The 27,352-nt window shown below is 42.2% G+C and overlaps 1 protein-coding gene across 1 annotated transcript; it reads left to right on the forward strand.

The window, feature by feature from the left end:
* Positions 1 to 7,074: 7,074 nt before the first annotated feature.
* On the forward strand, positions 7,075 to 25,754 carry marchf11 (membrane-associated ring finger (C3HC4) 11). The gene is made up of 4 exons (XM_075482689.1): positions 7,075 to 7,713; positions 17,366 to 17,521; positions 21,431 to 21,623; positions 22,355 to 25,754. Exons 1-4 carry the CDS (start codon positions 7,192 to 7,194, stop codon positions 22,675 to 22,677), a joined length of 1,194 nt encoding a protein of 397 aa, XP_075338804.1. The 5' UTR covers positions 7,075 to 7,191; the 3' UTR covers positions 22,678 to 25,754.
* Positions 25,755 to 27,352: the final 1,598 nt, after the last annotated feature.

Raw genomic sequence — 27,352 nt, forward strand, 5'->3', positions numbered from 1 at the left:
CTTTGCTCATCGTCTTATTCAAACAGTCTGCTCGTTTGGAGCTTCTTTACGTGTTTATTAGAAGCAGAGGATGGGATGCAGAACTAGAAGCTTAACAAAGTCGCGTCAGATCAGAGTTACTGATGCGTCTTTACATCACATCAACAGTTTGCCTGAAGGGGCTTAACGATCCACAGCTCTTTAGTTTGGCTTGATTTTTAGCTGTTCCACCCTGATTAAGTGCAAACTTCACACCTTTTACTCTGTGATGAAAACGGCGGCAGGGTTTAGAGCCCGTGGCGTTCCTCACACACGGCAAATCAAACTGTGAAAGATGGTAAATACGGGCGTTTGTGTTCGGGCCATCCCATGAGTCGATGGGTTCCAGGATTTAGCTCAGAATATGGGAGCCGTCCTGGTTGTTATATCTGCTGTGTGGGACCTAAAGATGTCAGAATTCCACTAAAAACCACACGAGATATCAGAGTAAGGTTTTGTTGGTCAAGCGCATTCGATTTGAAACGGGAATTTCTGGGTTCCTTTCAGAAATTTCCTACCGTAACACCAGAGAGTCGGAGGCCCAGCCGGTCCTGGCTAGATTTACGAACCATCGACTTACCCCCCCCGCACCAACACAACGACAATTATTTGTATTATTTTATTATATTTAATCTTAAAGGGATAGTTTGCCTCTTTTGACATGAAGCTGTATGACATCCCATATCAGCAACATCATTTATGAACATCTTCTTACCCCCTGCTGCGTCCTGTGAGCAGAGTTCCAGCCTCGTTTTGGTGTTGATGAAGGTAGTCCGGCTAGTTGGCTGGGGTTTAAAAATAAAGCGTTTTGCTTCTCAAAAAAATATCCGTTCAACAGAGTAATACATTTGCCTCACAAAATGTTGTCCAAGAAAAAGTCAGACCTCACAATCGCTTGGCGCTATTTTTGCCTCCCTTGATATCAATGCGTCCAATGTAAAACTGTGCAGACCGAAGAGCAAACCCAGCAGTCCCCTGCTTCCGAGCAGTAAACACCGTAACAGGTGCAGCTATCGCTAGGTGGCTATGGAGTGCTCGGTCTGCTCTTCGGTCTGCACAGTTTACATTGGACGCATTGATATCAAGGGAGGCAAAAATAGCGCCAAGCGAAGTGAGGTCTGACTTTTTCGTGGGACAACATTTTGTAGGGGGTAAGTCAATGTTAATAAATGATATTGCTAATATGGAATGTCATACAACTTCATGTCAAAAGAGGCGAACTATCCCTTTAAATACAGAAAGAACTGAGAAAAAAACACGATAAATAAACGAAATACAGAATATAAATATCAATCACAAATCCTTTAATAACCGAAGAAAGCTTTAAATTAAATAAAGGCTCCTCTACGGAGCATAAAAACAATATTCCTGCAGTTATGACACCATCAGAGCTCAGACTGTAGCAGCTGTTTTCAGCCTGTTTACAGCTGGCTTTAACATTAACAACAGGTGTGAAGCGTGATCTAAAACTCTACTTTTCTAGCCTTCTTTGATGTAAAATCATCAATTACATCATCATACGAAATCTCTTACAACTTGTGTTGCAAACACAAACCAGACCAGGTTGCCTTTGGGTGAAATTAGCTGCATGACATGCCTCAATTCTAATTCTAGTTCAGCAAAACTAAAAATCAAACACAGTCGTGGCTAATAGCAACATGTTAGCAAGAGGCTAACAGATAGCCTATAGCCTACGTCACTGATAGAAATCTGCATCCCTTTATCTTCTGCCCGTTTCGCCTCTTCTCCTCTTCTTCTCTTTCTAAACTGGGCACCTGATGGCTTCTTTGGTCTTTCACCATGATGATCCATGATGATTCCACATTATTACCTTTGCTTTTCCCGTTAACGCCGTCCGTTCAGCCGTCAATCAGCCGGAGTCACGTGACGTAAACACATTCACGTGGATGGCTGCACAGATTTTTTTTTAAATTTTTTTTTTACATAACCCAGTTAATTACATGAAGGTATATGGGTCTATGTTCATTTTAGGAATGAAACACAACCTGTAGGACTCTCAGCAGCAAGTTCTCTAGGAAACTCAAGTTTTTTTCTTTTTCTTTTTCAGCTAGCATGTTAAAGGTTAAAGGTCACCCCAAGGTCAAAAACCCAAGAGCTACATCTCAGACTGCAGGCCTCAGTTAGCATGTTAAAGGTTAAAGGTCATGACAGCACAGTTAGAAACAGACTGAACAAGTATGGCTTGTTTGGAAGGGTCTGAAGAAGTTTGGGAAGGGTAACATTAATCAGTAGGAATAGTTCATACCCAAGCTCATCATTTATAGATGAGCTGAGATCATTTTTCTTTAACTAATTCAATTATCTTCAGATGGCAACAATTATTTATTCTAGAGTAAACATTTTATAGCTCAACTTTTATTCCCCAGCTTTGAAGTGAATAAAGCTATCATTTATTTAGATATATATATATATATATATATATAGTATGTATAATTTATGTGTTTCTAAGATTAACATTTAACTGCATCAACTCCCCCACAGATTTATTCCTTTTATTTCAGATCTATTGATTTTTCTTTTTAGGTGAATTTAAATGTTGCTTGAAAATGTTTTTTTCATCCGTATCACAGTCGGAGTAACCAAATAAGAAACAATATGAAACTGTTGGTCGGCCTTAGCTCCATTATGACAGAATAACTGCTTTAATTTAGTCTCGGCTCATTTTCTTTTCGCCTTATTCTGCAAAGTGGTTTGATTCCGGCTCCCCAGGCCACATATTAAAATGTCCTTTAACTATTTTAAGATCTCCTACATTTCATTCAGTTCCAACTCGGCCATCTTTGCTCCCTTTTGTGGGATTTTCTTTTACTAAAGTAAACATTTGAAAATCGATTTCCGCGTTTTGTCTTAATAGATTCGAGCTCGCCGTCACCGCTGCCGGTCTCTCATGCACGTCAGATTTCTGAATGACTCTGGGCTCCCGTGCAGATGATGTCATGGAAAGCTGATCGGCCTTCAGCAGGATGCTGGCCCGCAGTAATGAGCTCAGTTTCTCCATTTGTTTTGCGGTCCTCCACTTTATCTTTGGCAGGCTCTGCGCTTCCTTTCGCCGGCCCGGAGAGTGTTTGCGGCGCGCCGGTTTCAGAGGTTCAGGGCACTCTGCCCGGGCTGCGTGCTGCCGCTGGAGAGAGGAGGGGCGGCGCAGACAGGCCGACGGCCAGAAGACTAATTGATCGGGACGACTTGGGAGAGAAAAGGGGCAGATGGCTGAGAGGCATTAGCGCTGTGGAAGTCAGTGCAGGAGGTGATGCTTTCACCAGATTAACACTGATGCTGCTCACTTTGCACACAAAGCTGGTTTTTACGTTTTCATTATGTTGTTTTTAGGGCTGGGCGCGTTAACGCGATAATAACGGGTTAACTCGTTAATCATTTAACGTCGATAAATATTTTATCGTGCATTAACGCAAGTTTTATTTTTTAATTCAATTTTTTTTGATTAAAAATTTAAAAAAAAGTTTTTTCAGGCTTTTATTTTGTAAAAGTCTGTTGCTCACAGGCTTTTATTTTGTAAAAGTCTGTTGCTTTCTGCTGTGGAACCGGAAAAGAAAGTAATCGTCGGATCCACCAAACATGGAGAAGGGTACGGAACTTTTACCCGGCCATTTTCATTTTAAAGATCTTCCAGACGGTTAACTCGTTATTATCGCGTTAACTGATTAATTATTTAACGTCGATAAATATTTTATCGCGCATTAACGCAGGTTTCATTTATTTTTTTTAATTTAAATTTAAATTGAAAAAAATAAAAAAAATAAAATTGATAGAGAGAGGGGGAACGACACGCAGCACAGGGACGTCCGATGCGGGACTCGAACCGGGGCCAGCTGCAGCGAGGACTATAGCCTCTGTACATGGGGCGCCTGCTCAACCCACTATGCCACGGACCACCTGTTTTATTATTTATTAATAATAAATCTAGTCGAGTTTAATCTAATTAATCACATGATTTCCCTGATTAATCACGATTAATCGCATTTGTACGCAAAATCCAAAAATGAATCCAAAAGTAGTGTATAGCTTTTAGCATTTAGTTTTATTTTAAATGTGCTGCCATATGAATGAAAGTGCCATAACATTTGTTGTGCAAACACACTTTTAACATCAGCATCTTTGTGTAGTTTTTATGTAGAAGCCTCGCTCCACTGTCTGTTTCCTTGAATGACTTGCTGCTATCAGTTGTGTGTTTTGCCTTTAAGTGATATTTTAGACTGGAACTACTACGCTGAGAAGACAATTCAACTTGGCAGAGTTTACAGATGACTTTGGTTCTGTCGACTCCGCCGTCTGGAAGAACTTTAAAATGAAAATGGCCGAGTAAAAGTTCCGTACCCTTCTCCATGTTTGGTGGATCCGCCGATTACTTTCTTTTCCTGTTCCACAGCAGACAGCAGCAGACTTTTACAAAATAAAAGCCTGTGAGCAACAGACTTTTACAAAATAAAAGCCTGCGAGCAACAGACTTTTACAAAATAAAAGCCTGTGAGCAGCAGACTTTTACAAAATAAAAGCCTGTGAGCAACAGACTTTTACAAAATAAAAGCCTGTGAGCAACAGACTTTTACAAAATAAAATAAATAATAAAACCTGTGTTAATGCGGGATAAAATATTTATCGGCGTTAAATAATGAACAAGTTAACGCGATAATAACGAGTTAACGCGATAATAACGAGTTAACTTGCCCAGCTCTAATTAAAATGTGAAACGCATGGTATCGGACAGAAGGTAAAACCCACAGGTTTCAGTCGGCGTACCTAAACGCGTTCAGCAGCGGTTCAGCCGGCCCTCCCTGCTCTCAGCACGATCCCGGTCTCCCTCCGAGCCCTGGGGACCTGCTATTGATCGGTGCCTCGTAGGTAGTGATTGGACGTGAGTGGATAATTTCCTTTGCTGCATTAGAGTCCATTACTGGGCCCGCTCCCCGGAAAGTGAAAGACATCCTCAAAAAAATAAATAAATAGAATAAAAATTCTTCTTGGAAAAGCAGCCTCAGATTTGCTCCTCGAACTTTATCATCAGGTCCATTTGGAGGACGATGATAAGCTGGTGGGAACAGCCGGGCTTACACTGCTGTGTATATTCAGCACAAAGAAAGCATTGGTGGAATAAAAACATCTGGATTTGTATCCGTTCTGGGATCCTGTTGATCCTGCAGCTCCAGTGTGAGCGGCTGAGATTCAACCTTTAGTCTTATCAGACTGTTTAGGTGCCCTCAGGAGGCTGTTCACACCCCTACTTCCCACCCTATAGCCTCTTCTTACTCACATTTTTATGGCAGACATGAGTGTATAGTGGACTCTGGATGTTTAAAAAGAAAAAGGGAGGCCACAGCTGCTGATTGAAAGAAATGAATGTGGAAAACGTGTGGCCGAACGCAGGCACTTACAGCTACAAAAATCCCCAAACAGAGTTGGATTAGCAGGATTAACCCATGAGGTTATGATGTAAATGCTTGGTTAAGAACATGCATGTTAAAGGACATTTAACTGGAGGAGGTTTGCAATAAATCGGCTGTATTTGTTATCTGAAACCACCAAAATTCGTTCTGAATTCAGATGTGTTATAAGGGGCCAACACCCCATTCACTTCCCTTAAAGTACTCTGTTCCCATTATATATCAGTTTGGTTTGATTTGTTTCAGACCAGTTTGAGGTTTCCAACTTAAAAAACAAGAGTTTGAGCTTCCCATTTCAAATCATCTGAAATAATATAAAATATTTTATTTTATTCTATTCTATTCTACATATCTTTTACTGTATGCTGCTGCAACACAACAATTACCCAAATTGGGATGAATAAAGTATCTATCTATCTATCTATCTATCTATCTATCTATCTATCTATCTATCTATCTATCTATCTATCTATCTATCTAACTAATCTGAAGCAAGGCAGAAATAAAGTACAAAAATGGGCTTAAGTGTGAAAAAAAGTACACAATAAGTCTCTTTCAATAACTGGAATAACTTCAGTCCACTGGCGTCCATAGTTGGGCTACTTCTAATTAAATATAATGATTTATTTAAACTGGATTGGAATGAATCGCTAAAAAGCGAATTGAAATGTTTTTTTTATTGGACTTGAATTAGTTTACTTTGGCTGTAAAGTACCCAGAGATGACCTTAGCTGTGAATTGGCACCAATAGAAATAAACTGAATTGAACAGAAGCTGCACACTTTTTGGATCTCAGAGTTCACCCCCAGCTTTCCCGGGGACACCACGCGCTTTAGTTTAATTTATTTTTATTTATTCTATAGTTGCTCTTTAAAAGAAACTTGTGCTAAAGATAAAAAAATATATATATATATATATATATATATATATATATATATATATATATATGCAGAAGAGGTTTGTGCCTCCACCCTTGTAGCCCCGTCAGTGATTCCTGTAACGCGGGGCGGCTGCTGCGGGTCACCGCGTCTCACCACATAAAACCCCGCGGCTGGCAGGCGGCCTGACGGGGAGGCTGCCCCGGCTGTGGTGCAGCTCATCTCCACCCGGCTGCAGCTCATCTCCACCCGGCTGTGGTGCAGCACATCTCCACCCGGCTGTGGTGCAGCTCATCTCCACCCGGCTGTGGTGCAGCTCATCTCCACCCGGCTGTGGTGCAGCACATCTCCACCCGGCTGTGGTGCAGCTCATCTCCACCCGGCTGTGGTGCAGCTCATCTCCACCCGGCTGTGGTGCAGCTCATCTCCACCCGGCTGTGGTGCAGCTCATCTGTCCTCCACCCGGCTGCGGTGCAGCTCATCTCCACCCGGCTGTGGCTCTGGGAAGTTACCTCCTCCATCATATTAATGGGATGATAATGTGATTGATTGGGCATCCCCCGGAGAAATGCTCTCTGCTGCTTTCTGAGAGGAGTTGCTGCTGACTTGTGGGAGGAATTTTGCTCAAGAGCTCCTCGGCAGGGAGCGTCAACGGACCATCAGGAGGATATCCGCTTCATTTAGAGACTTGTTACTTTACTATTGTTGTGAGGCGACTGAACAGCAGGAGGGGGAGGCAGGGAAGCGGGGGAGACGGGATCTGGGCGCTTCAGGACGATGCGCGGAGGCTGCATGGGAATCATCCCCGGGTCTCCGGAGCGCATGAGGCGGGTCCATCCTGCCCAAGGTCCGCAGCACCGGGGGGCTTCCGGCTGCTGATGTGCAGCTTTGCGAGGCGATCACACAGTGGGGTCGGCTTCAGACGCGCGGACCGGAGGCAGCTTCGCCCGCAGCATCGCGTCCCTGCGTCGCAGCGGCGGCGGATCGTGTGTAAGGTTGTCGCGTGGCATCTATGCAGTTTTTATTTTCTACTTTTTCATTGTATTATGAGCAAAGAGAGGGGAGATACGAGTCCAGCCGGCGGGGAGGCGAGGGCAGTTTCATCCATCACCCTCCGCCACTCCTGGGAGGAAAGCGAACCGCTCGGTTCCCAAGGACGTCCGCACCCCGACGATGTGGACGAGGCACGGCGGGGAGAGGAGGCGGGGGGCTGCCGGGAGGACTGCGGCTGCGGGGAGGCGGACAGATTCAACGTGGAGGACAACGGGGGGAATTTTTCCAGTGAGGAAGGGCCGGTGGGAGGTGGATCTCGCAAGGCGCTTGCGATGCATTCAAACTGCAGCAGCGAAAACTGCATCCCCACTCCCAGCTGCCGAATCTGCTTTCAGGGCGCAGAGCAGGTAGGGTGCAGGCTGCACGCGCTAAATGTGTCTCCAGTTTGATCCAAAGTCGAGCTCCGGGTTTATGACCGGTGAAAGTTTAGTTAAACTGAAGGTGAGGGTCCTGTCCTCTGGACTCTGATTGGCTGACGGCAGCAGCTCATTCAATTAAAGTGAAGCTGCAGAGCGGCTTTGGAGTGCACCTGCAGCTAATTGGGACGCGGCCATTGGGCAGATTTCTAAGGAAGCAAATTGCTGCCACTACGAAAAAAAAAGGAGGCTCAGTATCACGTAATTACGTGAAAAGTTTATTGTTATAACAATATATTTTTCAGGTTTTAACAATATATTTATCACGTTATAACGTGAAAATATCTCATCTTGAAATAACGTGATAATATCATGTTATAACATGATAAATATATTGTTAAAACGTGAAAAATATATTGTTATAACAATAAACCTTTCACTAATTACGTGATACTGAGCCTCTTTTTTTTTGTAGTGGCAGCAATAGCTTTCTGTATTTCTGTTGTGATGAGAGCACTTTTGAAAGCTTCGAATACTAACAACGTGTTGGTGTAAGTGGATCAGTGGTAGTACAGAGATGTGTGAAATAACAAAGCACCGTGTGCGGTCCACCAGTCCCGAGGGGCCCCGAGAAGGCACCAAAACATAACCAGGCATCAGTTTTCAACCATTTAACAGTTGACTTTCATTTTTAGCTAAGTTACATTTATCTGACAGCAAGTTTTTTTTGGCATTTTGACAGAATTTACAGACTAAACATCAACTTCTAATGTCTGACATGCTGTTTAAAGGTATATAAGGTACACTGTAAATAATACTGTATTTTACTGTTATTTTACAGTGCAACTACTGTTATTTATTTTAACAGTATATTACCGTTTTTTTTGGATTACAGTATATGACCGTAGAATAATGGTAGGTGTTGTAGTTATTTTACAGTGCAACTACTGTTATCTATCAAACAGTATAATACTATTTTTTGGATTACAGCACATGACGGTAATAGTAATTTTATTTAACATTTATTTAACGTAATTTATTTAACAGTATAATAATGTATTTTGGATTTGGACAGCAATTCATTACAAATACTGTTTTATGCTGTTAAATTACAGTTATCTACTGGTATTGTTAAATGACTGATTTAAGTGTTAATTTACATGTGAGGGATGAATATTCAACAGTATTTTACAATTATTGTAAAATACAGTCAGATACTGTTGTAAATCCACCGTAAATATACAGCAATTCGTTACAGTGTATACTTTAAAAAAAAAAAACTTTTATATGCTTTGACAGGATATATGTGACCGTAAACTTCTACATACACAGCAATAAACTCACTTTTTTAAAATTTCATACACACAGTTAATGAAGATGAAACCATGTAAAATATTTTAAAGAATAAAGTCGTAACTTAAGACATTACTGCATTGTTTGCATTGTGCAAACATTGCACAATGCAATGCACGGTTCTGGCAACCAACCCTACCAACCCTAACCGTGACCCTAACCGTAACCCTGACCCTAACCGTAACCCTGACCCTAACCGTGACCCTGACCCTAACCATGACCCTGACCCTAACCGTGACCCTGACCCTAACCGTAACCCTGACCCTAACCGTGACCCTGACCCTAACCGTAACCCTGACCCTAACCGTAACCCTGACCCTGATCCTAACCGTAACCCTGACCCTAACCGTGACCCTGACCGTAACCCTGACCCTAACCGTAACCCTGACCCTAACCATGACCCTGACCCTAACCGTGACCCTGACCCTAACCGTAACCCTGACCCTAACCGTGACCCTGACCCTAACCGTAACCCTGACCCTAACCGTAACCCTGACCCTGATCCTAACCGTAACCCTGACCCTAACCGTGACCCTGACCGTAACCCTGACCCTAACCGTAACCCTGACCCTAACCGTGACCCTGACCCTAACCGTGACCCTGACCCTAACCGTAACCCTGACCCTAACCGTGACCCTGACCCTAACCGTAACCCTGACCCTAACCGTGACCCTGACCCTAACCGTAACCCTGACCCTAACTCTGACCCTGACCCTAACCGTAACCCTGACCGTGACCCTGACCCTAACCGTGACCCTGACCCTAACCGTAACCCTGACCCTAACCGTAACCCTGACCCTAACCGTGACCCTGACCCTAACCGTGACCCTGACCCTAACCTACCAACCCTAACCGTAACCCTGACCCTAACCGTAACCCTGACCCTAACCGTGACCCTGACCCTAACCGTGACCCTGACCCTAACCGTAACCCTGACCCTAACCGTGACCCTGACCCTAACCGTAACCCTGACCCTAACCGTGACCCTGACCCTAACCGTAACCCTGACCCTAACCGTGACCCTGACCCTAACCGTAACCCTGACCCTAACCGTAACCCTGACCCTAACTCTGACCCTGACCCTAACCGTAACCCTGACCGTGACCCTGACCCTAACCGTGACCCTGACCCTAACCGTAACCCTGACCCTAACCGTAACCCTGACCCTAACCGTGACCCTGACCCTAACCTACCAACCCTAACCCTGACCCTGACCTTGACCCTGACTCTAACCCTAACCCTACCCTACCAACCCTAACCCTACTCTACCAATCCTGACCCTAACCCTGACCATAACCCTACCCTACCAACCCTGACCCTAACCCTACCAACCCTGACCCTGACCCTGACCCTAACCCTGACCCTGACCATAACCCTACCAACCCTGACCCTGACCCTGACCCTAACCCTGACCCTAACCCTAACCCTACCAACCCTGACCCTGACCCTGACCCTAACCCTGACCCTGACCCTAACCCTACCCTACTAACCCTAACCCTGGCCCTCTCTAAGGATACTGATGTCTGAAAAAAAAAAAAAAAAAAAACTATTTGTACAGCAGCTAAACCAAAGCACCCAAAAAAGCGAATAAATTCCAAAATAAAATGCCATTTTTACCCCCATGGACAGAGTTTTCATGAAATATATTTCCATTTTAAACATTCAAAGACGGCAACTTGTGCTGTAAATTAAATCTAGCTTAAATCTGAACTAATCATACACTCAAAATGCAACTTCTATTTCCGCTTTTTGGTCAGTTTAAAAACAAATCGATCTTGCATTAACACATTTATTATAAGCTCAGTTGTAATTTGCAGCTTTGCTGTGTGTTCATCTCCGATCTTTTTAGTTGTGAATGAAATCTTTTGTGTGAATACTCGTCTAACGGTAAACTAAGACGAAGGAAAACTCCCGTCTGTCCAACAGGATCTAAATTTGCTGCCCAAAGTGCATTAAAATGTGTCAAAAGCTGCTGACTTTAAGCATTTTTTAAAGTGTTTCAGCGCTGAGAAAATGTTTGTTTTTGAAAACCGGTGCCTCACTTTTTTAGTTGGTAAATTACTGAATTAAAAGAAGTATTTTAGGACAGTAATTTCCAAATAAATCCAGGTACTCAGGCATGATTTCTATCAAACATCGTCCCAAAGCCACGAGCCGGTTTGTCTGCAGGTCCTCCTGGAAGACAGAAGCAGAGGCTGCAGGGACAAATGGACACTCTGTCCAACCATCTCTGTAATCTGACACTCTGCAGGCCTGTTCTGCTCGTGACAGCGAGCCCCAATGAGGGACGATCCATCCCCGTCGGAGGGAAAGAGGAGTCAGGGCAGTAAAACGCCTAAGTGAATATCCTGTCTTCTGAACGTGGGCTACAGCCTATTAGCACAGCTAATCTAATGACTCAGCCTCCGGGTCCAGACTGATGTTTGATTTTGATACCAGGCCGCGGGCAGGGAAAGCTCACCAGTCATCAAAAAAGACTGCAGAATATGAATGTGGCATATCGGATTGTTATGTGAGAATGTGACAGCAGAAAAGGAGAAATCAGAGAACTGATGCAAAGATCCACTTTCAGGCATTTTCCTCTACTTCCAGATGTTTTTTTTATTTATATGGTTTTCATTGTAGCTGTAGGAGGTCTCCATTATTCTGAGCATCTTTTTTTGTTTGTAAATATGTTTTATTGATTTTCTGGAGATTTTTACCCCACAAGAAAACAGCACATGTACAGTACATGTTATTTCCATTTACACAGTCATTTCCAAAACAATGGGTACAATTATGGAAGTTTTTCTGTACCATCAGAGTTTGAATACGAATTTCTAATATTGAATTTTTACATCATCAAATTTTGAATTTGAAAAACCAACAGTGTAAAAAAAAATCAATTTCTAAAGAAAAAAATTCAGTGGAAAAAAATTCAACTTCAAAAAATTAAATGGAAAAAGAACCAGACTCAACATCCAGGTAAACAGGGAGAAGCAATCGATCCTTCTCTCAATTCATCCAACGGCAGCCAATCTTTTTCCATTGAATTTTTTGAAGTTGAATTTTTTTTACACTGATTTTTGTTTTTAGAAATTGATTTATTTTTTTTTACCCTGTTGGTTTTTCAAATTCAAAGTTTGATTTTGATGCTGTAAAAATTCAATATTAGAAATTCGTATTCAAACTCTGATGGCACAGAAAAACTTCCATATACAATGTTCATTAGTTACATTGGCCAAGTGAGTTCACCCTACCCTTCTTACCCCCCCCCACCCATAGGGCTACAGGTTCCCAAACACACCCAATTTACTTAAGCAACCAAATGAAAACTAGAAAAATAAGGCGACCAGAAAAAAAAAGATAAATAAATGCATACAAACCTGAAGTAATAGAAGGGGGAAAGTTCCACCAATGCAAAAGGTCATGTGTATGTTCAAGTCTACTCATTATCAAGGGGTTCTTGTAAGGAGTCATAATAATCAAGAAAGGGCCTCCATACCTTGAGAAATGATTGGGAGGATCCTTTAAGTGTGTACTTGATTTTTTTTCTAACTTTAAGAAGTACATGATATCTTTGACCCGGTGAGAAAAGGATGGAGGTGTGTGTTGCTTCCATTTGAAAAGAATCAAGCGTCTCGCAAGGAGTGTAAGTGAAAGCTATGGCAACACAAGCTTTAGTCGGTAGGGCAGCTCGAGATTCCTCAGATGTTACACCAAAGAGGGCACGAATCCGGTCGGGATCTAATCGGGTTCCAAACATCTCACTGAGAACTTTAAAAATAGTTATATATATATATATATATATATATATATATATATATATATATATAAGGTTCGGACATGGCCAGAACATGTGCATTAAATCTGCAGGTTGACCCCTACATCGGGGGCATAATGGGTCAAGGTTTCGGATAAATCTTCGCCAACCTGGCCTTGGTAAAGTGAACTCTGTGTACGACTTTAAGTTGGATTAGGCCGAGTTTAGCAGATGTAGATGATGTGTATGTATCAGATTTAAGACGAAAACTACTCCAAGGTCAGAATCCCAGGCCTTCCTTAAGTTTTCCGTCGAGTGTGGGTCATTTTTCTGAATGAGGTCATAGATCTGGGCGATCGGTCCTCTACTGTCTGATTTCAGTTCTAGAAGACAGTCTGTATGTGATTTTATGGGTTTTTATGATTTTAATCTCAGGACGGGAGATTGGACTGAAGACAAGTTTCGGTGCAATCTGTTGGTTTCCTCAGCTAGGAAATTGTTTTTGAATTGGCTCTATATGAATGAATTTGGATTATTTTATAAATAATTACGATTACAATGAATTGAATTCCAATTGGCTTGAACTGGACTTTATTATTGAAGTGCCTTGAGATGACATTTGTTGTATTTGGCGCTATATAAATAAAACTGAATTGAACTGAATTGAATTTGGAAATGAGTGGAGCGTCTTTTGTACGACGCTAACCTGTAAATAACGGAAGAAATCGTTTTTAGGTAGATTGTAGACTGGGGATATTTGCGAGAAAGATGCAAATGTATCTTCTGTGTATAAGTTACAGATTGATTTGATCCCTTTATCGAACCATTGGGTAAATGTAGGGTCTGTATAAGAGGGAGTAAATATTCTGAGCATCTTGAAGTTCTCTTCACAGTTTAGTGGAAAGCTTCCAAAAGGCAGTTAAATCAGCGTTGACTAAACAGCAAGTGGCTGTAGTCAAATGCAATATGATAATCAAACCTGTGTGCATGATCATTGTGTTACTGTCATTATAAGTGAACATAAGAATGGTTTTCACCCAGGTCCACCTGCTGAGTTTCACCACTACAGCAGACCTTAAAGGACAATCCAAACAGGGACTCTAAACGTGCCTTTTTGAGGCACCGGGGGGGGGGGGGGGGCAGATATTCACTTTAATCTGCCTTATGCAGCTAGATGTCTGTGCGTGGATCTGTAGCTCAACCAACTTCAAACGACTTTGCAAAGCTGTGTAAAAAATGATCTAATTTGACGTTACTTTTGTGGAGTTATTTGATGGAACTTGATAGCTTTTTCAGGAGACCTTGACCATGTTTCATGCTGTTAAATGAAACTGCCGTTAAATCTGCTCCAAAGCTCCAGAACAGTTATGACTCTAAATCTACTTACTGGCCTCGTCAATGGATGTCACCTCATTGCTTTGTCTTTAATCTGATGAAGATTTTTCCTCAGAGGAAGTGAAGTGGAAGCACTTGGGTTGAAGTTGTTTTGTCATGCATTACGGTGCCTTAAGCTGTTTCCTTTTGAGGAAATAGATGGATGGATAATAGATGGATAGACGGATAGATGGATAGATGGATGGATGGATGGATAGATAGATAGATAGATAGATGGATGGAAAAATGGATGGATGGATAGATAACTTTATTCATAAATTAGGTCATCATAGCAGCCCGGTATATTTGAATACAATAAGATACAATAGAAAAAAAACAACTGAGGTAGAAAAAATTTAAAATAAAAACACAGAACGGGACAAATTATATACAATAACTATTAATATGTAACTAGAATGTGCAGAAGATTAGAATATTGTATAAATATGATATATAATATCATTATATTTGGGCTCCTTCATGATGGATTTGAATTTATTGCTGTTTATAGGTGGACCTATAAAGAACCTATGCGCACAGATATATATATATATATATATATATATATATATATAGTTTTGATTACCAGTTGGAGATATGCAGTATAAGTGGCTCTCTGTATAGTAAAGCATCTATATATCATGGCTGTAATCGCACACTTCCCTCTGAAACCTTGTTGTTGACCCTCTCACTTCCGTAGCTCTAAAAGAATTAGACTTTTTTTTTTTTTTTGTTAAATCTAAAATGTTCCCTCAGAGAATTAAAAGACATATTGAAACAGCCTTTGATGTTGGGTTTTTATCAAACTGCATCAGTTCATTCAAGTAAGAGCCTCTGAGGTCCTTTTAAACCCACAAGGTTAATACGACACGATGAAAAATGAGCTCTCTGACCACTGACCTTACTATACTGTTAATATGCCACTCACGGCCCCGCCGGCAGGTCAGAGCTGCACTGATGTCTGCTTGAGGAACAAAAAAAACAGAACAAATAGATATGGCTGCGATGATTAATGCCATGCTGCATCCTGCCATTAATATCCACGAGTGTTGTAGCTCTGAGAAATGATCATTGATTTGAGCGAAGCTGGTATGGCCCTCTGGTGAACAAGTCATGTATTTTTCTTTGATGTATGATCTGCTGGCGGTTCAGGCGGCAGGTGGGGGGGGAACTGAACCTTGAAAACAAGGATTTCTTGATGACGGTGGGTCATGAAAAGGGATGTGAGATTAATCTCGGACAGGCGGTTCCAATATTGACCCCAAAGCAGAGACTTTGAGTCTAATCCTGAGATGATTGAGGTCTAATCTGTCACCTGGTGTGACGGCGAGTGGTCAAAAATAAAAACACAAGCCAAGATATGCCTGTGGAGTGGCTTGGATAGCCTGCTCCTGTGCTGCCTTTGCATTAGCAGCTAGAGGTGAGCCGAGGGAAGGCTTTTTTCCACGCATCATTTATCAGGACAGACGCCATGACAGCTGAAGTGGAGCCAAAACATTTCAGAGATGGCCACTTACAACTCGCCGACAGCTCAGGATCCCCAGAAAATCTATTTTTGCTTCAGTGGTGCCATCGTCCATGGTTGTAACTTGTGGAATAATGATGTATCTGCAGAGTATTAGTATAAGTTACTTTATTACTCGGGTTAGTCATTTTAAAAAGTAAAGAAAAAGCCACAAAAAGTGAATATATTGCTGTCACAGGCTGCTCATTCTCACCCTCCTACATTCATATCTATCTATAGAAATCCAGGTTATAAGTCTGTATGAAAACCATTGGAAACAGGTTGGTGGGAGGATGTGGAAATGTTTCCTCTCCATTCGTATAACATGGTTCCATGTTTCCTAAGTTAAAAGACATGAGTAGGGAGGCGCTGAAGCTTCTTAACCAACTCTCGCATGACTGCCACTCTGATACTCGTGGGCTATTTAACACACTCTGTAGCCTCGCTGTCGTTGTCCTCCTCCTTAAAATCATAACCCCTACAAACATAGAACTTTGTGATGTGGTCTCCGGTGACTCAGACCCACGAGTTGGATCTGCCTCACCCACAGGTGGCGGCTTAATAACGAAGTTCCCGTTCTTGTAAGGCCTCAACTCAAGGGGGTAACCTACAATTACCGGCATGGATTTGATTTGTTCTATCTGGGGTCATTATGCAGCTGAAGTGGGCAGCGAGACATTTAACCTTCCAGCTTCATCTGATAGGCTGAATTATTGTCACCACTTCCCTTCACATGGCTGCAGCTCGGAAGCTAATTTTAAAAACATACTTGTTACAACCCAAGGGTCGTATATAGGTTGTGTTCGAAACCGCATACTACATACTACATACTTGCAAACTGCATACGTCCATTCTGCATACTTCCATACTGCATACTCATCGATCAGACAGTATGCAGAGCGTTTACCCACAATGCATTTCGCTCCTGCCCGAGCCAAAATCAGCCGGCCTGAAGCTGATTTCTCTTAAGCTCTAAACTCTGTAAACTTTAGCAACATTTGAAACATTTTCAGGTGAGAAAGTAGTCGTTTAGATCCCCAACGTGTTGAAAACCTGACAAAATACCGGCTGTTTACAATTTTGTTCCCACGAATTCGGCGCTACTAAAGCTAGCCGCAGTGAGCAACGCACTTCCGGTTATTGTCACAAAATAAAATACCCGTTGCCTTTTATCATAGGGAAAGCCATTACGATACAATTGGTGCTTTTGTTTTGAAAACAGGAAGTGAACCTACCCTCGCTGTAGCTAGCTTGAAACTGCCGTTTTGACAGGAAATGACGATCGGCGACATCACGTTACGTTGCATCTTGGGTAGTTTGAGTATGAGTAGTAACCTCATGATGCATACCCAACATTTCGGCCAATCTAGTATGCATCCGGGAACTTCTCGCTTACTAAAACTCGCATACTAACTCAAAAAGTTAGTATGAGAAGTAGGAGAAGTATGCGGTTTCGAACACAGACATATGGCGTGTTTCCACTAGCATCGGTTTCTACTCTTCTGAATGTTTGAATGTTTTATCACCAACAGGTTTAACTTGTGCAGTTTGAAACTCTGACTGATGGAAAAAGGCCCAGTCGTGGACCTGCTACTGCTGCTCGCCATAGATCAATAGTCGGAGAACAGGGTTGGTATGACTTGCTTGTAATAGTCTTATGTGCCATCCAGGGCGACTTGTTGAACCCGTGCCGGTGTGACGGCTCGGTGCGCTACACCCACCAGCAGTGCCTACTGAAATGGATCAGCGAGCGTGGCTGCTGGACCTGCGAGCTCTGCTGCTACCGATTCCAGGTCATCGCCATCAACATAAAGAGACCGTGGCAGGTAAAAAGTACCACAGAAACCTTCCACGTTTCTAATGACCGATGAGCGTAAGAACTATGACCCTGTGCATGACTTAATGCATGATTAACTCCAGCTTTAAATCTCATAGATGCATGTTGGCATCTTTGTGATATTTCATTACAATTAGAAGGGGTTTCAACATCCTTTTAGGTAAGATAACATGACCAAGTTAACGGCATTGCCATGAGGGAAGTTTTGGTCATTTTATCCTCTGGCAGAACAGGCAGTCGTGCCGGGCAGAAATCAAAGTTCTGACCTGCAGTATCTCAGCTCCTGAAATGTGCAGAACAAACGGTAATGAACTTCAAAAAGGAGTTCAAAGCTTTAAAGTTGCTCGGCTGATCTAATAACTAGGGCTGGGCGAGTTAACTCGTTATTATCGCGTTAACTCGTTGATTATTTAACGCCGATAAATATTTTATCGCGCATTAACGCTGTTTTTTTTGTTAGTTTTTTTTATAATTTTTTTTTTTGTTATTATTATTTGGGGCTTTTGTGCCTTTAATGGATAGGAATGTTCAGAGAGACAGGAAGTAGGGGGCAGAGAGAGGGGGAACGACACGCAGCACTGGGCCATCTGATGTGGGACTCGAACCGGGGCAACTTTAAAGTTGCTCGGCTGGCTCGGCTGATCTAATAACGGATGCATTCAGGTTGCATCGTGACACCCCGTCCTGACTGATTGATAAAAAGTCATCAGAATGCTACTTTTCAATCAGCCTGTCCTGACATGCCGCGAGCGATGTCGCTCCGACCAGCGATGACGCCAACCACATAAAAAAAATTGCCCGCGCTGTCTCTATCTGGACGACATTTCGCGGTGGCGTCCCGCCCCTAAACACTTCCTATTGGTTGAAATGAACACGCTGCTTCCTGTTGACAAGCTAGTTAGCAACAGGTTAGCATCACTCAGGGAATAACGGACGAGGAGAAGCTGGTCTGCACCGTGGAACAGCACCCGATGGTTTATGACCCCAAACAGCCGAACCACAAAGATCTGAACCGAAGGGAGCCAGAGAACTCGGTGTTTCAAGTGAGCACTTTCTGAACCAATAGAATCACTCCCGACAAAATCGTCAAGCTGCATATCAGGACACCCTCGCGAAATTTCGTCGTCGTATGGCGTCAGTTTCGCTCGCTTTCAGTCAGGATGGGGTGTGATAAGTTTCGGGCTCGGTGCATTCGACATCTTGGTCACATTTTAAATAAAAACTGTAAATAACTGTAAATAACCATTAATAACTGTAAATAACCGTAAATAACTAGCCTGGGAATTCCCATGCTGCTTTGCGCTCGATTTCATTCTCACTGCAAAGGCAGCCTGGAAACCACCGCCCTTATTTTTGCCAGAGTTTGGGAACCAATCACAGAACGGGGAGCAAGACGATGACGACGTCTATGCGCTACACCGAAGCTTGTAGAGTGTTAATCCAACATGACAGCGGACACAACGTTACCGTTCAATGCAGCCTTAGAAAGTGTTTCGGAGTAGATTCACCCTGGGGTCATTTGAACCGTGACATCCAGCCAAGTAGCCCACCCGAAGTTTTTCTGATATTGGCTGAACATCAGCTGAGTTACTGAGTTATTCCGAATAGCTTAGTACAAGGGTTAATGGAACCTGGCAGTATCTCCAAAATTACCACACTAAAATCACATGCCATGACACCAAACTTCTACAGTAGTACAAATATGGTCTGTACTCACAAAACGATGCATTTGGAAGTTTGTACATAGTCCAGGAGTTTATTATCATCATCAACACAAGCCTGATAGCTTCTCTGCTGCTAAAGCTGCGTCGACGTCACTTCTGGGAGCTGGGAGCTTCAAAGTAAGATGAGGGTTGATCTACTACTGTAGACAACAAAGCAAGGCTGCTCAATTTCTCCATTATTAAAATAAATTCACAACTCTACAACATAAAAATTCATGTAGAATATAGCATATAGGCCTACTTTGTTGTCAATTTAAGTAGCTTAGAGCGCAAGTTTACTTTTATTTTCCATTTTTTTCTTCTTCCTCGTCGAATTTCTGTCGTCATCTGGTATAAGTGATACAATTGGCTATGAATCGCGCGCAAAGCAGCATGGGAAGAACTTGACGTCATTTGATAGACATTCGTAGCGCCCAATAAATGGCTCTAGGCATTCGTAAACCACGCCTCAAATACGAGAAAATGCACACCTAGTTCCCAGATCACCATCTCATCGAGATTGTGGACGCGTCAGCCAGGCTAGTAAATAACTTTAAACAATCGTAAATAACTGTAAATAACCGTAAATAACAGTAAATAACTGTAAATAACTGTAAATAACAGTAAATAAATGTAAATAACTAAATAATTGTAAATAACCGTAAATAACTAAATAACCGTAAATAACTGTACATAACTGTAAATAACTAAATAACTGTAAATAACCGTAAATAACTGTAAATAACTGTAAATAACTGTAAATAATTGTAAATAACTAAGTAACTGTAAATAACTGAATAACTGTAAATAACCGTAAATAACAGTAAATAACCGTAAATAACTAAATAACCGTAAATAACTGTAAATAATGTAAATAACGAAATAACCGTAAATAACTGTAAATATGGATATATGTGCTGCTGGTTTGCTTTGTGTGTACCCCCATGTTTAATAGATTGCATTACTAAACCCTGACATTTCTGCTCCACTCAGGTGTAAAACACAGTAAAGCTCTGACTTTTAACGAGGCAGAGAAATGATGATTATTGTTTGGTCGCTCAAAGCGAATGCAACACTAGCTGTGAGAATTTGTTTCTTCAGAATTCCTCCAGTCCTGCTCTTCCTCCGGGCTGAACAGGCCGAGGCTCCTGAAGCTTAAAATATCTGTATTTTGGATCGTTTCTCTCACAGAGGAACATTCTGGCCTTTTCTCATGAGCTCTGCCAGATGGAAGTTGAGTCATTGGCAGAGTGAAACGCGCAGCTTAAGCTGAAGTTTCTGTCAATAAAGTCCCCCTAAAGCCTTTTCTTCTAAAAATGAGCACCGTGAAGTTATTTTCTCAAATGTTTTCTCGTGGCATTTATTTTGTGCTTTGTTTTAATCACCTTCTCCACACTCCTGCTCCCCTGTTTTTAATCTCTTTATTGATTTGGTTGGTCTTCGCATCACCTTCCTCTCTTCTGCATGTGTCGCCGTGTCCCTTCCCAGTCGCTCTTCTCCACCCACAAATCCTGTTTTTTTTTTGTTTTTTCTGAAAGATTTATCCACATAGAGCTGTTTGGTCATATTTGTTTTTTATTGGTTTTTCGAGCTAAATGAGGGTGTATCAGCTGCTGCCTTTGGAACATCAGAGAGGCTCCTTTAGCTTTAGATGAGTGTCTTTTTCTTACATCTTAGCCTCGCATTGAATCATTTTTTTGGTTATTTTCACAAAATAAAATACCCGTTGCCTTTTATCATAGGGAAAGCCATTACGATACAATTGGTGCTTTTGTTTTGAAAGCAGGAAGTGAACCTACCCTCGTTGTAGCTAGCTTGAAACTGCCGTTTTGACAGGAAATGACGATCGGCGACGTCACGTTACGTTGCATCTTGGGTAGTTTGAGTATGAGTAGTAACCTCATGATGCATACCCAACATTTCGGCCAATCTAGTATGCATCCGGGAACTTCTGCTTACTCAAACTCGCATACTAACTCAAAAAGTTAGTATGAGTAGTAGGAGAAGTATGCGGTTTTGAACACAGCCTATGAAAGTGCATAAAGAAATAACTTATTTAGTGCTTTTAGTGGCTAAAATGACTCGGGATCGACTTGGGATCATTGGCTTGTCGGGTCTTGCTTTCATAAAGGACAAAAAGTAACCCATGCTCCGGTGTATTTGGTGGTTATGTGTTGCCTCTCTCCTGTCTTCAGTGGCAGTCCATCACCATCACCCTGGTGGAGAAGGTGCAGATCATCGCAGTGTTTCTGGGCTCTCTCTTCCTGGTGGCCAGCATCTCCTGGCTGCTCTGGTCGTCTCTCAGCCCTCAGGCAATCTGGCAGCGCCGCGACGTCCTCTTCCAGATCTGCTACGGCATGTACGGCTTCATGGACCTGGTCTGTGTGGGTGAGTCTGCTAAAGCAGCCGGACACCAGAAAACGAACCCGTCTGTGTTTTTAAAGATGCAAACAGTGAAGTGAAGCGGTGTGCGGCGCAGCTTCTGTCCCGTTTCTGTACCTCACATGTGTTTACAGTCAGGCTAGAGTTAAAGGTTGGTCGATGCCAGTGGTGTAGACTTATACCTGAAGAGTCTGAGATGCATCACAGGAGGACAGGACCCCAACAGATGAGGACATGAGCTGCTGCCAAAGTGCAACATGAGGGTTAGGGTTATCCTAAACCTTAAATTATTCCAAAGGCAATACAGATAAACACATCACACAAAGTAAAAGAATGCTCACATTCAAATTGGCTAAATGCAAAGTCCAACCAAACCCACACAGCAGCTTGAAACCCATATGGGCAAACACAGGTGGGGCCACCGTGGAAACTGCGGACAAACCCACATGGGACCCTTATCTGCAGCCCAAATTTTAACCTTATGGACCCCACATGGACATGCTGGCTGGGTTCAGACCAAGTATTCACTTTAAAGCTTGTTGGAATTGTACAAACTCTGTTTTTGCCTGAAATATTATATTTACATTCATGTCTGCACAGGTTTTTTTTCAAAGTTGCTGCAACTTTTACTTCAGATTTATAAAGAAACAAGGATGGGCTCAATACTTGTGTGTATATTTCACATATTTTAAAACATTAACACCTTGTTTCTTTCTCGATTGTTGTCGTTGTAACAGGACTAATTGTCCACGAGGGGGCGGCAGTGTACAATGTCTTCATGCGCTGGCGGGCTGTGAATCTCCACTGGGACGTTCAGAGTTACAACAAGGCCAAGGACATGGAGGAAACGAGCACCGGCCACTCCTCATTGGGCCCCAGGACGCTTTGGTTGCCTCTGGCCACCTTGGGGCCCAGTGGCCCCTTGCACCCCACCCAGCTCGGGGCAGAGCCATGGACCTGCCTCTGTTTGGCACCCTTCTGCCCCAGGCTGGTGCCCCGAGACAACCTCGGCCAGGACGCTGACTCAGGAGAGGTTGTCATTCGAGTAACAACGGTGTGAACAGAACGTGCGATGGGTTCTACTTCATGGTAACGGTTTGAAATCCGAGCTAAGCCAGGAAGGTTATTTCGAGCTTCTTTCTTCTTCAGCTTTTCAGGATGCCAAATGTTTTCCGGGATAGTTTATTCTCTCTGGGGCCGGTCCTCAAACCAATCTTAGAGCTTGGTATCATTCAAATGTGGCTTTGGTGTCTTTATGTTTTTAGGCTCGGACATCCCTTCCATCCGTCTTCTTTCTCCAGACTGTTCTGCAGAACTCCTGTGTGGGATAAAGTGTTGTGGTGGCAAAGATACGAAAGGACATCACCGCATCTCATGTGTGAGGACACGGGGTTGGCAGTTTAACTTCAATGAATGTTCAATGTTGGGTCGCCATGGGCAGGGGTGGAGCAGTGATTTTAAATGTGGGGGTGTTACAGGGGGGACACATGAGCGCCAGATCAAGCCCATAGACACGACGCTGAAGTTGGCATCTGATTTGCGAATTAAATGGATAGGCATAAAGGGCCATTTCACTGCATTTTTGCATTTTGATCGCCCTAAACAAGGTCCTGTATGGAAACTACAATAGTTGAACTGCTCAAATCTGGATAGAATTATTCTAAAGAGGCTTTAGATTAATTAAAACCTTGTTTGGATTTGTGAAACCTTTTTCTGATTTGTGAAAATGCAGAACAGGGCCATTTTACTGCTTTTTTTTTTGTATTCTCATCACCCTAAACTGGGTCCTGTATGGAAACTACAATAGTTAGACTGCTCAAATCTGGATGGAATTATTCTAAAGAGGGTACAGGGTCTTTAAAACTCATTGTATGTTGGTGCACTACGAGGGTGGGCAAACCGTTAATATAATACATCCATGGGGCAAACGAGATTACCTTTGGAAAATGTGAGGGGGTGAAATCATCTCGCTGTAAAAGTGGGGGTGTCGAAAGACCCCCATCCCCCACGGGTGCGACGCCCCTAACCATGGGACTAAACCATTAACTCAGTCTGCAACTGCTATCAACTATTCACCTGCTGGCTGATTTGAGGCATAATTCTTTTGCCTTTTTCGGGTATCTCTGGTTGAATATTTGAAAGCTCTTGAAAAGATTTGAGCTTAGTAACGATGTAACCACGTCTCCTGTCCGATGCACCAGGCCGGAAACTGAACTGAAGCTGCTGTAAAGGAATAGGAAGGTTCCAAGGAGTGACTGTAGTTTCTTAAAATTTTCCTTTTAAATTGCATTTAATCGGGGTTGTTATTTCAATGAACTTCTTACTAAATGAACCCCACCATTTTATTAAAGTCAGCACCAACTGGATCCAAAATATCATTACGGTAGCGTAGCAGTGAGTCGAAAGACGCAATTAAGAGTTCAGAAATAGGATGTTTACAATCTTCTGTGCCAAGAACTCTTATCTATCCAATCGGGCCTTTTGTCCGAGTTTGTTCAGACTTTTACGGCGAGCTGAACGACAGCGAGGAAGAACTTCTGGAAAAAAAAGTTGCTGCAAACCGGTGATGGAATCTGGTTCAGCAGCCAAGTCTGTGCAAATGCAAATGTAAGTTTGTGCTGGTTTATCTGTGCGTACGCTGGGCTTACACACGGCCCATGTTGTTCTTAAAGGCTGAATTAACTTAAAGGATTAATTTAACCCCAACTATCAAGATTTTTTAAATTTTTTTTCATAAAATGAATCCCTTCATATGGAAGCCCAGACCGGACTTTTTTTTTATGGTTTTCTCGAGATAACGAGTTAATTTACCGATGGTTTTCGAGATGACTCTCTTTTCTTGAAAGCTCATGATCAGTTTCTCGGTGTTCTTAAAGCCTTTCCAAGAACGGACTCAAGCTGAAAATGTCAGATTTGACTTCTGTCGAGGTCTAACAGCTGAAACTGAAGTTTGTTTGTCTCGTAGAGATAACTTTCATATCAGCCCGCGTCCTTTAAGGAGACGGCCGGCTCGACTGCAGCTCAGCAGGCGTTTACTACGGAAGCCCAGAGTATGCAGTATGTAGTATGGAAGTATGCGGTTTGGAACACAGCCAATATAATACATCCATGTCGTTCCATTTGGAATTCATTTGGTTCGATGGCAGAGAGCCAAGCAACCGTCCGCAAACGGCAGAAAATGTCCAAAGTTTGGGATCATTTCACCCTTAAAAAAGAAGAAAAACGAGGTGCGATGTGTCTATAATTCAACATCTGAACCGAAAGCATCCAGCTGTTAACGCCAGGTCACCAAGGTAACGTACACACTGATGTTTTTTTTTTTTTTATCCGATTAATCGATGGAATAATCGGTAGATTACTCGATTACAGAAAGATTCGGTAGCTCCAGCCCCGCTGGGAGGACCTTTAAAGTCTGGATCCACTGATTCAAATTGGATAAATGTTGAGGTGTTCCGGTGTTTAATCAAAGAAATGTCCCTTATCTACGTCCTCCTCAGCGGTCCTCAAACATGCCCTCAGCCTTGGACAAAGGGAAACTTTGAGATGTGTTGAGATGCTGCTAAATGAACAGAACACAGTTGGCATTCACACCCATGTTTCAGTCCTAAGTGTTCAGTGTCATAATAATCAGGTTCAAATGAAGTTTTTAAGTGTATCTGAGTCACTGCAGGTTCTGTTCTGTACTGAAGGGACTCATAAAGGGACAGAACTGATGTGGAGGGCTTCATAGATTTACCACTGTGTGTCCTGGTTTATGTTTTATAAGAATCTGAAGGAAAAGAGCACAAACGAGTCTTTTAATGTCATTCCTGCGTGTTGTGCTTTCAGTGCTGGCGTATCCACATGTGTCCCACATCTGTCCCACATGTGGAAACGCACCGATTCTCAGACGGGTTGTGCTGGTATGAATGCAGCTTTTGGAAGTTGTAGTTCTCCTGTCTGTAAATTGTTCTGTTGGGCTTCCGGGGAACCCTGTGGCGTTTGGGTCGTGGGGTTCTGCTGAGTTTGGACTTTTTTGGTGCCTTAAGAGGCTGAATGTCAACTTCTCCAGAAATGACTTGAATGTGACTTTGCTGTTGGCTGTATTTCTATTTCTTTTGAATGTAACATGGCTGTAACGTATAAAGAATATTTATATACACGGAGAGCAACGCGGGGTCTTTTTCATTGTTGTCAGATGGAATTTATGAATTTATTTTAGGGCTGGGCAACAATTAAAATGTTTAATCTAATTAATTACATGATTTCCCTGATTAATCACGATTAATTTGTACGCAGAATCCAAAAATGAATCCAAAAGTAGCGTATAGCTTTTAGCATTTAGCTTTATTTTAAATGTGCTGCCATATGAATGAAAGTGCCATAACATTTGTTGTGCAAACACACTTTTAACATCAGCATCTTTCTGTAGTTTTTATGTAGAAGCCTCGCTCCACTGTCTGTTTCCTTGAATGACTTGCTGCTATCAGTTGTGTGTTTTGCCTTTAAGTGATATTTTAGACTGGAACTACTACGCTGAGAAGACAATTCAACTTGGCAGTGTTTACAGATGACTTTGGTTCTGTCGACTCCGCCGTCTGGAAGAACTTTAACATGAAAATGGCCGAGTAAAAGTTCCGTACCCTTCTCCATGTTTGGTGGATCCGCCGATTACTTTCTTTTCCTGTTCCACAGCAGACAGCAACAGACTTTTACAAAATAAAAGCCTGTGAGCAACAGACTTTTACAATAATAAAATGTACAGAGTCCTCGCTGAAGCTGGCCCCGGTTCGGCCCTGTGCTGCGTGTCGTTCCCCCTCTCTCCATTTAAAGCACAAAAGCCCCAAAAAATAATAATAAAAAAAAATGCCTCCAAAAAAATGTTTTGTTATATTTATTTAATAAAAATAAAACCCGAGTTAATACGCGATAAAATATTTATCGGTGTTAAATAATCACGAGTAAACTCACCCAGCCCTACTTCAAACATTCGATATGTTTTCTATGTCCTATTGTGAATGAAATATTGGTTTATGACATTTGCAAATCGTTGCCTTCTACGTTTATTAACATTTTACAGGTTTCCATGGATTGGAGTTTCAGGAGACAGAAACACGAGATCAGAAATCAGTAGAAGAAGAAACTGTGATCTGATAACTGGGTGAACGTAGGAGAGTTTGGAGGATTGGAACTCCCTCGGGCACATTTATTTGGTGTTGGAAAAGCCTGGAAAGATGTTGTTGAAGGAGACAAAGCTGGATAGAGAGGCTTTGCACCGGACTTCTTTTAGAGCGAGTCCTGCAGAGGTTTGATTTAAAATGCATCTTTTACACATAACAAACAAACAATTTAATTTCCCTTTAGGATTAATAAAGTAGCATCTAGTTAAGTTCAGTTCAACATTGTTTAAAGAATAAAGTGATGACATCCCAGATTGTGTCTAACAGTATATGAAATATAAACCTACAAATTAGCATAAAGTGAAGGAAAAGATTTTCACAATAAAAGCCATTTCTGATCAGATATGTAACCTTTTATTTTTAGAATCACCAGATCAACACACGACGCCGCTAATGTAGATTTTAAAAGATACACAAAGGAAACACGAGATGAGAGAAGTGACGATCATTCGGAAAGGTGAAGACCCACAGAATGAAATGTACAGCCACCTGATTATATGAGCATTATATTTATAGAACATTGCACATTATACAAAAAAAAAAAAAGAGGGGAAGAAATCCACGCTTGTAAAGTAA

This window comes from Odontesthes bonariensis, chromosome 14, assembly GCF_027942865.1.
Source record: "Odontesthes bonariensis isolate fOdoBon6 chromosome 14, fOdoBon6.hap1, whole genome shotgun sequence".
In the NCBI taxonomy this organism is placed as follows: Eukaryota; Metazoa; Chordata; class Actinopteri; order Atheriniformes; family Atherinopsidae; genus Odontesthes; species Odontesthes bonariensis.

What these genes read in the sequence shown, in the direction of transcription:
- marchf11 (XM_075482689.1), top strand. Translation starts at nt 7,192, where the DNA reads ATGTGCAGCTTTGCGAGGCGATCACACAGTGGGGTCGGCTTCAGACGC. An exon ending in ACATAAAGAGACCGTGGCAG is followed by an intron (nt 17,522 to 21,430) that starts GTAAAAAGTACC and finishes TCCTGTCTTCAG; the next exon opens with TGGCAGTCCATCACCATCAC. An exon ending in CATGGACCTGGTCTGTGTGG is followed by an intron (nt 21,624 to 22,354) that starts GTGAGTCTGCTA and finishes TCGTTGTAACAG; the next exon opens with GACTAATTGTCCACGAGGGG.